At 37.8% G+C, this 12,863-nt stretch overlaps 1 protein-coding gene across 1 annotated transcript in view; it reads left to right on the top strand.

Annotated features, from left to right (window-relative positions):
- Window positions 1-12,863, top strand: part of DMD (dystrophin) — a 2,517,447-nt gene that overhangs the window by 1,981,642 nt on the left and 522,942 nt on the right. Inside the window, exon 53 of the mRNA XM_012638704.1 lies at window positions 965-1,119. Coding sequence (XP_012494158.1) covers window positions 965-1,119 — 155 coding nt within the window. The remainder of the gene's footprint in view (window positions 1-964; window positions 1,120-12,863) is intronic.

The following is a 12,863-nucleotide window of genomic DNA, read 5'->3' as shown; positions in this document are numbered from 1 at the left end:
GTTAGCTTTTTCTTTTATATAAAATCATTTTATTATTTCTTTTGTTTGAATTGCCTGTTCCTATCCCTCTGTTCATTTATCAATGGCTCAACCCACGTTGGCTTTGACATAACTATTTAACAATTTAATATTATCTTAATGCTTAGATGCCTCCTCTGAGCACTTGCAGAAATGTTTAATAGAAATTTTAAGTTGATTCCAAATGCTGTGAAATCAAGAAAAAAAAAGAAATTTCAGATTATATAAATCTGAAGCATATAGCTTCCAGATAAACCTATTATTGGTCAACTTCTTTCTTTGAAATATTTTTCAAGTGATGAAATGGCTAGTTTGATAACACTCAATTGCCAAAGACAAACAAAGAAGAACACATAGGTGATTTGGTTTAGCAAGATCTTATATTTTGGCTTTTATTCTAATTTGAAAGTAGTATATTTTCAAAGTATTATGATCCTTCAGAAAAGTTCATAACTAGATAACAGCACTGTTCTTTTGTTCAATGTTTTCTGTATGCAAGTTTAGTTGAATGCCAGTAGATGGCACTAATTACATAAACAATTCAACAAGTTAATGAAGAGTGAAAGAAATGTATGAGATACTTTTTTTCTGTTCAAACTTTGTTATATGTCACATACTCAACAATTATATAGGAGCTTATTTTTACAGTTTGCTCTCTCTTGTGATAAAAACAATTTAATCCCACCTTATTTCCAATTAGTTGCTACTAAATTAAAATACCTGATATTGATTATTGCTGAAGATACTGCATTTGAAAAGTTTTGTCATGAAATGTGGGTTAGCTTATACAGTCATGACAGACTAAATCACATTGTAGAGTAAAAGCAATTATGTAGATATGTTCTGACCTGATTCAGGAGCTATTTATGAAGTATTTTAAGAAACTTCAACTAGAGATTTCAGAAAAAAAATTGACATTCATTCTCTGTCCCATACAAATCTATAGCAGTTGGCCAAAGACCTCCGCCAGTGGCAGATAAATATAGATGTGGCAAATGACTTGGCCCAGAAACTTCTCCGGGATTATTCTGCAGATGATACCAGAAAAGTAAACATGATAACAGAGAACATCAATGCCTCTTGGGGAAGCATCCGTAAAAGGTATGAATTGCATTATTTCTAAAACTATTGTTTGCTATAAGTTGGGATGGTGACACTGGATGGGCAATCCAGATTTGTTTTCTCATTTCTGCTAAACTGGGGCTTGGGAGGATCTAAGCTAACAACTACCGACTAAACTCACAGGCTTGGCTCAGTCTCCTAATTTAAAGATGAGGAACCTGAGGTCTGGTGAAATTAAGTGATTTGTCCACAGTCACAAAGGCAGTGATATAACCAAGAGATTAGACAAAAAAAAATATGATTTGTAGCTAGAGGAGCCATTTATCAGTCTGCTTTGAGAACTCTACACAAAGAGATATCTTTCTGTCCCACCATGGCACATGCTGCCCCCAACCTTAATCTGATAAAGAAATCACTTTGGGCTTCATGATGGAGTTACAGCTGTCCATGGTACCATCATTGTATCTCATGCCACACACTCAATGGAAAAATTCATGTAGGGTAATATGACACATCATTTTATTTCACATTATATATCTATGGAAATTAACAACCCTCAGAGACACTACCTCCTCAAACTAGGTTCTATCTCCTTATTATCTACTCTCTTAACCCCTTGTGCTTTTTTTAAGTAGCACTTATTCCAATTACAAATAAAAATATGAATTATATAGCTAATTGTTTAATATTTTTGTCCTTCAAATTATTCTAAATTCAATGAGGGCAGAGACTGTATCTTTCCTATTTGATACATCCCCAGGTCCTGAACCAGGTGATACAATAGGGAGCTAGTAAATGTTTCTTGAATGATGACTTCTCTTGGGTAATGTACAGTTATGTTGTGCATGCTGTGGTAAGTTAAGGATTGCTGGGTACTTATTTTGAGTTGTGTCAGAAAACAGGGGCAAAAATAGTACCTGTGCAATGATAAGGAAGACCATAGTGAAAGATAAGTAAATTCCAAAAGATGACATGAATTATTGAAAAAGTCAGTTTGATGGTTTTTATTAATAAGAAAAAACAACCATTGAGGGAAAAACAAAACAGATTTTGAAGTAAGAGCAGGAAGTCTTAGGAGGAATGAACTATTGATATATGGAAATTAAGAAAACCAAATAAATCTTGAAACTGAGCTAGAGATTGAAGAGTAAAAACTCCTGTGAAACTTGATTTAAGCTAGTGACCCTGGGGAATAGAGCAGCTCTAGTCCTGAATTCCAGACAGTGGTGTTCAGATGACCATGGAAAATAAGATTCAACCTAAAACTGGGTCCCTATCAAGGGAACCCTGGTAGAGAAAGGGCAAACTTGAATAATTGATATTTAGAAAAAATTTGAAAATTACTACATCCTTTCAGTGGCAAGGTTTGGACTTTCTTCTCCAAATACAGATCTTGTATCTGTTCAATTAAACAAGGGACAGATTAGGCTTGGGAAGAATTATTCACATGAAATCAATTGGTATCAGAGAGTCAATCATTAGATCTCAGCGAAGAATACCTGATTCTCAAAGAGAAGCCTCTTTGGGAAAGCAAATTAAGATCAGAGATTAATTTAATAAGCTTAGGGAATGTAAACTAAGAAAAAGACAAGAAGAAAGCTTGTTCATGGTATGAAACTAAGGCTTCAGGGGACTGATCTCTTCCATCTACACTAATTCTGGCAGACCCCTCGCTCTACATTCTTATGCTTCTTGATGCCAAAACAACTTTCTCAATTTTTCAAAATCATTTTATTAAATTCTTTGTATTCTTCAGGGAAAGAACTTCTAGTTTATTTTTTTTTTTTGGCTTGGTTCTTAAAAAGCTATCAGCTAAGGAAAGTACATAGTTACTCCCCCAATGGGTAAAGCAAATTAGAATGTTTAGAAGCCAACTCACAGTTTTAGCCCATATAGAGTATAGAATTCATCCAGCTACTTTAGACTCATGCCTGTAAAGTTCTTCCCTGTTCTTTTCTCACTTTACATATAATCCTTGCAAAAATTCATCTACTGTGTAGTTTCAGTCTGTTGATGAGTACTCATCTATATTTCCAGCTGAGAATAATCTTTTGAGGTTTAGACATCTATGTCCTACTGTTTCTTTCCATTTTAACATCCCACATGAACTTCAAATTGAATAGATCCAAAGCTAAACTCATCTCTTCCCTCTTCCAACCTCTTTCTCCAAATGCAACCTATGTCTGTGGTCCCTGTCTTAGTCTTTTTGTACTGCTCTAACAAAACACCACGGACTAGACAATTTATAATGAACAGAAATTTATTGGCTTACAGTTCTGGAGCATTTCAGCATGAATTTTGGAGGGGACAAACATATAAACCATAGCATTCTGCCCCTTTCCCCCTAAAAACTCATGTCCTTCTCACACACAAAATACATTCATTCCATCTCAATAGCTACAAAAGTCTTAACTTGTTCCAGCGTGAACTCAAAAGTCCAAAGTCTAAAGTCTCATATAAATTAGATATCAGTGTTCAAGGCATGATTCATCTTGAGGCAAATTCCCCTCCAGTTGTCCGCCTATGAAATCAAAACACATTATGTGCTTCCAAAATACAATGGTGAGGGCTGGGCATGGTGGTTTATGTCTGTGGTCCTGGCACTTTGGGAGGCCCTGGCAGGAGGATCATTTGAGGCCAGGAGTTCAAGTTCAGCCTGTGCAACAAGGGAGACACTATCTCAAAAATAAAAATATAATGGTGAGACAGGCATAGGCTAGCCATTCCCATTCCAAAAGGGAGAAATAGACAAGAAGGGGGTAACTAGTCCCAAGTAAGTCCAAAATCCAACATTAAGTCTTAAGGCTCCAGAATAATCTTTGACTTCATGTCCTGCCTGCTAAACACACTGGGGTAGGGGATGGGCCCCCATGGCTTCAAGCAGTCCCACCTCCATAGCTTTGCTGTACTCAGTCCACACAGCAGCTCTCATAGTTTGAAGTCTTGTGCCTACAGCTCTCCCAGGCTGGTGTTACATGCTAGTGGCTCTAGTTCTGGGGTCTTAGGGGCAGCCCCATCCCCACAGCTCCACTAGTCCTAGTAGGGACTTTCTGCAGCAGTTCAGACTCCACAGTTCCCCTGGGCATTGCCCTAGTGGGGACTCTCTGTGGTGGCTCTGTCTCCGTGGCAAGTCAGTAAAATCAGCAACATGTGGGCGCTGCCAAAGCTTACTGCTTGCATCCTCCAGAGCAGTGGCATGAGCTGCACCTTGACCCATTTAAGTCATGGCTGGGGCCACCAAGGGGCACTGTGCTATCATGTGGGGAGCAGAGACTCCAGGAAGCCCTGAGCAATGAGCTCTTTTTTCCCTCCAGGCCCTAACATTCTGAGCCTATGATAGGAGAGGCAGCCTCAAAAGTCTCTGAAATGCTTTTGGAGTCATCCTCCCATTGTCTTGATGAATAAGACCTGACTTCCTTTTATCCATGATAATCTGACCAAATTATATGGTAGATCTCTTAGTCACATCCTTGGTATTCTCTCTCAAACATACTTTTTTATTCTTTACATGACCAAATTGTTACATTCTGCTTCCCTTTTAGTTATACATTCCATCATTAAATCATTTCTCTCTTCTCTCGTTTTACTGTATGCAGTTAAAAGAAGTCACACTGCTCCTTTAATATTCTGCTTAAAAAATTTTCTGCCACGTATCCTAGTTTATGGCTCTTAAATTCTGCCTTTCATAAAGCTCTAGGGCATGGACACAGTTCAGCCAATTTGCCACTTTCTAACAAGTATGGCCATTGTTCCAGTTTTCCAATACTTTGTTTCTCATTTCTGTCTGAGACCTCATCGGAATTTACTTTACCGTTTATATTTCTACCAACACTCTGATCATAGCCACTTAAGTAATCTCTAAGTTTCAGACTTTCCCTAAATCTCTCCCCTTCTGAGCCCTCACCAGAATCACTCTTAACAATCTATTCATGGAGATGTAGGCTTTTTTTTTTTTTCAGCCAGCTCCTCCAAATTCTTTCAGCTTCTACCCATTACTCAGTTCCAAAGCTACTTCCACATTTTCAAGTATTTGATATAGCACCAGCTCTACTTCTAGGTTCCAATTTTCTGTCTTAGTCGGTTTTGTGCTGTTATAATGAAAACTTGAGATTAGGTAATTTATAATAAATAGAAATTTATTGCCTCACAGTTTTGAAGGCTGGAAAGTCCAAGATCAAGGCACAAGGATCTGGCAAGGATTTTCTCCTTATGCCATTTCATGGCAGAAAGCAGGAAGGGCAAGTGGGGGAGAGAGAGAGGAAAGAGGGCTGAACTTGTTCTCTTATAAGGAACCCACTCCTGTGAAAACAAACTCATTCATGATAACGGTATTAACTCATTCATGAGGGCAGAGCCCTCAAGGCCTAGTTTCCTCTTAAAGTTTCCATCTCTTACTACTGTTACAATGGCAATTAAATTTCAACATGAGTTTTGGAGGCGACAAACACTGAGACCACAGTAGTCCCTATCTGGTAAACATTACCACAATTCATTCAGTTGTTCAATCCAGAAACCTGATTCTCATATTTCCCTTTTCATTCTGCAACTCCCATAGCTAAGCTATCACAAAGCTATTTACTCCCTAAATTATTTCCAATCCAGTCACTTCTCTTTATCTCTGTTCCTCAAGTGAATGACCTCCTCATCACCTAACTGGTTTCCCTCTTTCTAGTCTTCCTACTTCTCACCCATTCTCTGTGTAGAATCTAGGATGATCTTTCTAAATACAATATATTCATGTAGCTCACCCTCTTCCCACTTTCAAAGCCATTAGTAGCTTATCCATTGCTACTTGAAGACAATCCACACTCCTTTAAATTGCTTCAAGATCTTGCATGATTTGGCCTTTCCTTACAGCTCTAGCCTAATTTCCGGCTCTCCCTAGATCTTCCCCCTCCTCCTTCCACACAGAATTAAGTATATTCAGCTATTTTCATTTCCTCATTGCTACATCCTGTCTTCTCAATTGCCTACTGACCTGATACATATCGTTCCCTCTTCTTTGCCTGCTTAAGTTCCAGTCATTATCCAGGTCTCAGTGTAAATGCCAGTTCCTCCAGGAAGCCTTCTCTGACTACCAATCCCAAAAGCCCATGCTCTTTTGGCCTTCTATTATAGTACTTATCTCATTAGACTGCACCTAAATGTTTGCTAGTCTTTGTCTCCTACAAGAATGTTGGCTCTGTAAAGGTATGTACATTGGCCGTTTGTCCTATATATTACCTAGCATTTAGCTTGGCACATAGTAATTACCCCCAAAACATTTTTTAATTGAATAAACAATAGAACAAACAAAAAATAACAAGTGTTCTGATGTGTCAGTAACTCAACACAGGAGAAAGCTGTATGTATGCATTAGGATTGTTTTTCATTTCAACTAACAGAAAACTTTCAGTGGCTTATCAAATAGAGGTCTAATTGTTTCACATAATTAGAAGTTCAGAGGTAGGCAGATGCTGACATTGGTTCAGTGGCCCAGCAATGTCAGCCCTGAAGTCTCCACCTTCTTCTTGGCATTTCCCTCTGAACATGTGCATTCCAGCAGGGAGAAGAAAGAGAAAGAAGCTTTAGAGCCAGAACTGTGCCCAAATAATCACCTCTAGTTCCTAGGAATCGAGGTTAGACCAGTCAATAGAGAATGCCTGCCCCAGAGGGCATGGAATGAATAAACTAACAAACTGGCATGCTGTAGCTGGACTGCATTAAGTTCCCTGGACAAATAACCAGTCAAATCATTGAGTAGTGGAGGAGGATTATAATAACAACGGGCCATTCAGGCTTGATGGTCACTCTGGTCAGTGTGAGAGATCATGAGGAGAGCTTCATTCTCTATTGGCCAATGATGCTTTACATTAGAAATCCACACTCTATGTAAGCTATGTGTGTCAGTTGTACAGATTAAACAGTACTCTGCTTTGTCTACAGCTTCCCTTATTCTACGTTCTTATAGATCTTACTCTAGATAGATAAAGAACAAGAAAACTCTTTGTGTGGTCCTTTGCATTCTGACCTGTTTGTCCAATAATCTTGCCTAGCTGAACCCAGAAGTGAAGTAACAGCATCATCATCCCCTAGATTTGTGCTGTCTATTAGGGTAGCCACTAGCCACTGGTGACCATTTAAATTTTAATTAATTAATTTAAATAATTAAACAAAAATTAAAATTTAATTTCTCCATCTCATTAGTTATGTGTAACTAGTGGCTTCCCTATTAGATAGTGTGAAGTGGAACATTTCTCTTTTTGTTTTACATAATAGTTGTACATATTTGGGGGTACATGTGATATTTTGATATATGCATACAAGGTATAATGATTAATTCAGGGTAATTGGGATATCCATCACCTCAAATATTTATCATTTCTTTATGTTGGGAACATTCAAATTCACCTCTTCTAGCTACTTTGACACATATAGTAAATTACTGTTAATTTATTGTACACTTCAAATTCCACACTGGCTTTTAATAGCAATTTTATTAAGGCCAATTTTTATAAATGTACCCCAAATTGCTTAGGCAACATAGGCAAAGATGATCTAGAGGAGGCCTGTGAATATAACCTTCTGCGATTGGTGGTTGCCAGAGGCTAGGAAGGGTAGGGCGGTAGGAAGAGAGGTTGGTTAGTGGGTACAAAAATACAGTTAGATAGAAGGGATAAGATCCAGTGTTTGATAGCATAGTAGGGTGATTATAGTTAACAATAATTCCTATATTCCATCAAAATATTTATTGCCACATTTTGTAAATAAAAAGTGTTTTCTTTGCTAAGTGGTTCATAGTATTGCATTTCCTTGTTTCTACCTTATTTCTTCTATTAATATTTATGTATTTTCTAGTGTTGGTGTTTCAAGTCTCAGAAGCTACAACTATGGGAAGATGGCACTTTCACTTTTGTTATTAATCCCATAAATTCATTTTTAAAAGGAAAGATTAATAATATCAATATTTGGATTAAAAAGGAAAAGTATTTCATATTTTTGAGAAAATTCTATAACCATGGCTTTTTAGGTAGGAGGCACTCTGTGGTAAGTATTCTGATTACATCATTTCTTACAATTCAGGTTAGACATCATTTTACTAGTGAGCACTAATGTACTGCCTGCACTGAGACTTTCAATCAAATGGAGAAATCTATGTAAAAATTGTATACATTTAGAAGCCTATTTAAATTATCAATAAAATCTTCAGTTGAGTTTTAAATTGTTGAATGTTAAAGAAGATATTAAAAGGTAACTTGGAAGAACTTTACTTTGATATTATTGACATAATCAAAAACAAAAGTAAACTAATGTTAGTTTATATTTTAGTGTTTAATTTAACTTTATTAATAGATCAGATGAATCTTAAAATTCCACACTGGCTTTTAATAGAAAATTTTTTATTTGCCATTTTTTATATAGAATAGATAGATATAAATAGCCATTTATGGTTAAAAGGAACTAATCTACTATTCATGAAAAGAATAGAAGGCTGCTTCTCAACTAAATTCTGCAGTTTAGAAACTCAGACCAGAACATAGATCATTGCTGTGACCCATGTATGAAAATATTTTGTTTTCTTGATCATATTCCTTACAGAATTCATGTTAACATACAAAGCCAGAAATGTGAGCCTCTGCGAGTTCATTTCTTTCTCTTCAATCTCTGTGAAAAGATATGAATTAGTGAATAAGATAATATTAGATGCGATATTACAAATTATTGTGAGAAGCCTCTAAGGATTAGATTTCAAGGACTGCCATCTGGCTGATGACTTTATGATGACACTGTCATGAGATATCATTTCCTTATTTCTATTCCCGGATCACTCTTTAAACAAGAAATGAGCATTAACTCTGAATTTTCTGTCTGTAGCTATATGAGGGCTTCCACAACTACTAACCAGCCAGGGACAAGCTTATCAAGTAGAAGGACTGGTCCTAGCATCAGAGAGTTAAACATGGCTAGAATTTCCTTATCTAAGCTCCCAGATACCAGAAAATTCCTCTAAGTTCTAAGAAAGGTTTAGCATGTATGTGTGTATACACATATGAGGGCTGTCCAGAAAGTATCCAGCCACTGTTAATATATTTTTCATATTACATGGCTGGATACTTTCCCAACAGCCCTCGTATGTGCATACATGTATGTATATCCATATGCATGTATATACATACAAACACACTATTCTTTCAAATATACATCAGTATTCTTTCCTTCCTAATAATAAATTTCAGATTTTAATGATCACAATTAATAGTTGATAATCTGAAAAATGATCACATGTGTTCTCCATCTTTGGCAACCTTGAAGGCACTTGTACATCACTCTTTGCTTCTCTATTCCTAGTTCCCTTCTTCTCTTCTCCCCTTTAAAGAAATGAGAAGGGGGAAAATTGAGACGTATTATTTGTGCAGTGAAGAACTACTCTAGCTAGACACTGGATCTCTTTCACATTCTCCAACATGTTTTTCTAGTAATTATTCTGCTTTCTTTCTCTGGCATCCTCAACTTCTTTCTTCTTACTCCTCCCCTTCAACCAATCAACATGCTGAAGTCTCCCTCATCTTAAAAAAACTTTTCTGTGGGAGGGGCATGATGGCGGATGAGAAAAACCACCAACCAGAGTGTCTCTGCAAGAAAGACAGATTTTAGAAGAAAGTGAAAAAAAATAAACAAGCAGACAAACATAGATCAGATGAGGGTCGGAAGGAATGGTGCCTGAGCAGGACTGGAAGGAGAAAGTCCCCCAAGAGGCTTTGAGACCAGTAACAAGGGTAGATGGAGCGGTTAAATTTCACCTCCCTTGCATCTCGGACTGCTCATGGGCTCCTGAGTGGTGGAAGAGACCTGCCAACACCAGCCCAGAGACAGCCACTGCCAGTGAGTGGTGAGCCTCTTGCGGACAGGGCACCAGGCTCCCAGCTCCCTCAAGGGACCTCCCGGCCAGCATACCTGAGCCGATTGGCAGGCGCCATATTGTTTCATTCTCCCCTCCACCTTCCCTAACCGCGGCTGCTGAGAGACAATTTAGCCATCACCCAGAGGCATCTGCAGGGACCGGGACCTTTCCTTTCGGGGCCCTACAGTGTACTGAGGGGTACTCAGACTGTGAGCTCCCTACCCACCAGCCCTCCCAGATGCCGCTTGCCTGGTGACTCCACGCAAGTTGGGGTGTTGTGGAAGAGAAGTGCTGCCATTTAAATGTAGTGGTCTAGAAAGGCCTTACTGCAAGGGTGACATTTGAGCAAAATCTAAAGGGCTGGAGGATGTGAGCCATATGGATAATTGGAAGAAAAGCAGTCCAGGAGGATCTTAATAAGCGGAAATGCCCCGAGGCAGGAATATTCTTGACATGTTGGAGGAACTTTAAGGAGATCAGTGTGACAGGAAGGGATCAAGTAAGCGGGAGTGAAGTAGACAATGAATTAAGAGAGGAACCAAAATCTGATTATATCGGGCCTTTTAGGCACCTCTAAGGATTTTAGCTTTTATTCTGAACATAATGGGAGTCACTGGAGGGTTTTGAGCAGAGGAGTGACATGTTTTGACTTATCTGGCTCCTCTGTTACAATAGACTAAAGGGAGGTAGTGAGACCACTAGGAAACTGTTGTCATGATTCAGTCAAGAGATGACTATGGCTAGGATCAGAATGGGAGAGGTGAATGTGGTGAGAAGCAGTTGGATTCTACTATATTTTGAGTACAGAGCCCAAAAGGTTCTGCATTAGATTTAGGTGGGAGAGAAAGAGAGGAGTCAAAGAAGACTCCAGAGTTTTTAGTCTGAGCAACTGAGAGACAGGGTACCCATTTACTGAGTTGGGGAAGGCTCCAAGAATAACATATCGTTGGGAGTAGGATGGGGACATGTTACATTTGAAATATCTGTTATGCATTTAGGTGAAGATGTGGAGTAGATAGCTGGATATACAATCTTAATTTCTGGGGAATGGCTCAAGATAGTGGCTCAAGATATTAATACAAATTGGGGAGTCGTAACAATAATCAGTGTACGTTCTTTTTCCTGTATAACATCTTAAATGTTGATGTTCCATTCTTAATTCTCTCTCTTCTTTCTCTCTACACATTTTGAGTAGCTTTGTCTGTTGGCTTCAACTGCCACCAAGACTTCTCAGTGTTGACTTCCATCTTATACACTTTTCGTGATCTCTAGAACTGTACTTTCAGCCACCAACCATACATCTTCACCCACGTATCCTATAGCCTCCAAAATGTCTAAAGTAGAATGCATTATCTACCCCTAAAACAATGCTAGATTTCCTGTGTTTTCAGGGTAGTGTAATTGCCTAAATTAATTGTCTCTAAAACTGGAAATCTAATAATTACTTTCTATAATATCTTTCCCTTTGTCTCTTTCCGAATGTACTAACACATGTATTAAATTGGCCTCCAAATTCTGTGAATTCTACTTCAAAAGTTGCTCTAGAAACCATCTCCTTTTCATTATCCCTATTGTCACCTCATCCTAAAGCCTCTTCATCTTTTGTCTGGGAGATTGTAACCACCTTTTCTCAGTGCTCCCAGTCATTGACAAGTCTTTGCATTCATTGACCTTCACACTTGCCTTAGAGTTGTCTTCCGTGAAATGAATCTTCTTGCTTTGCTTTGTTCCTAGCACTCTTTTTTGCCCTCCTGAGACACGACGGATGGTATTTTCAAATGTGATGTATTTCTAAAGGCATAGTCAAATTTTCCTGGAAGTAAAAATAAGTAAAACTTTTTTTTTTCTGGGAAGAAAAACAAACAGTTTCATAAATTTTTGCTTTTTTTGTTTTTTTTTGTTGTTGTTGTTTACTTTTTGTCACTCTCTGTGACAGACATTTAAACTTCATAGGAGTCTTATATGCTCTATCCACAAATGCTGTCTTTTCTCAAAACACATTTGGAGTTCCTTTTTGGAACTATTTAAGGACTGTTTTGTGATCACCAGCAGACTGTTGTATTATTTTATAGCCACACCTTGTGGTTGCTGAATAATTGTACTCAATAATAGTTTGTGAATTGAATGAAACAATCAGATGTTGAGTACTAAATGGCTTTGGATTATTTCCAAAAATTTAAAGGATAAAGATTTGCTGCCCTTGAAGCTAAATAAAAGAATGTGATATGATGCTAACAAGGTGTTTGTTTAAAATACAACCTTTATTAAGTTGGGGGCTGCTCATAATATATTTGTAGCACATTTTATTCAAAATATTAAAGCTACGAATGACCCTAAAGCCACCAGTTCAAGTTTCTCAATTTTGAGTAACCTATTTTTAATTTCTCTCATGCAAAGTACACCTTCTAGTCCATTGTAAGGACTAAAAAGATTTGATATGTTAAAAAATCCAATCCATTAGCAATTCCTTTCTGTACACTTCTTTTGGCAGCATGAGGAAGTGTCTTTGGCTCTTTAAGAGAGAGTTGTGTATATAGTTACAAGACACTCCCATTTTTACAGTGCTGAGACGCAATCTTCCCACTGATTATGAAGCACAAGAATTCTTTCCATCTTGCAATAGGATAATATAATACCTATTACGTGAAACCTTGGTGCTCTGGGCCAGGGAGTGTCATGATCCATATGGATCTTAAAGGTTCATCATGGTAACTGCCTACTACATTTTATGTCATCTACTTTAAAGTAATTAGAATGTTTCTAGCTTGCAGGGATTGCATGCAAAGGGAGACATTTGGAACCATGTCATCAGTGATATACTGGTGTGAAAAATTACCTGGTGTTAGAGCCAAGTAGCCATTTCATTCTAACCCAGTCCTATAGCCCTGAACTGGGCTCTACC

The sequence above is a fragment of the Propithecus coquereli genome, unplaced genomic scaffold (genome assembly GCF_000956105.1).
Source record: "Propithecus coquereli isolate 6110/MARCELLA unplaced genomic scaffold, Pcoq_1.0 Scaffold132, whole genome shotgun sequence".
In the NCBI taxonomy this organism is placed as follows: Eukaryota; Metazoa; Chordata; class Mammalia; order Primates; family Indriidae; genus Propithecus; species Propithecus coquereli.
This window is presented reverse-complemented; position numbering and strand designations above follow the sequence as displayed.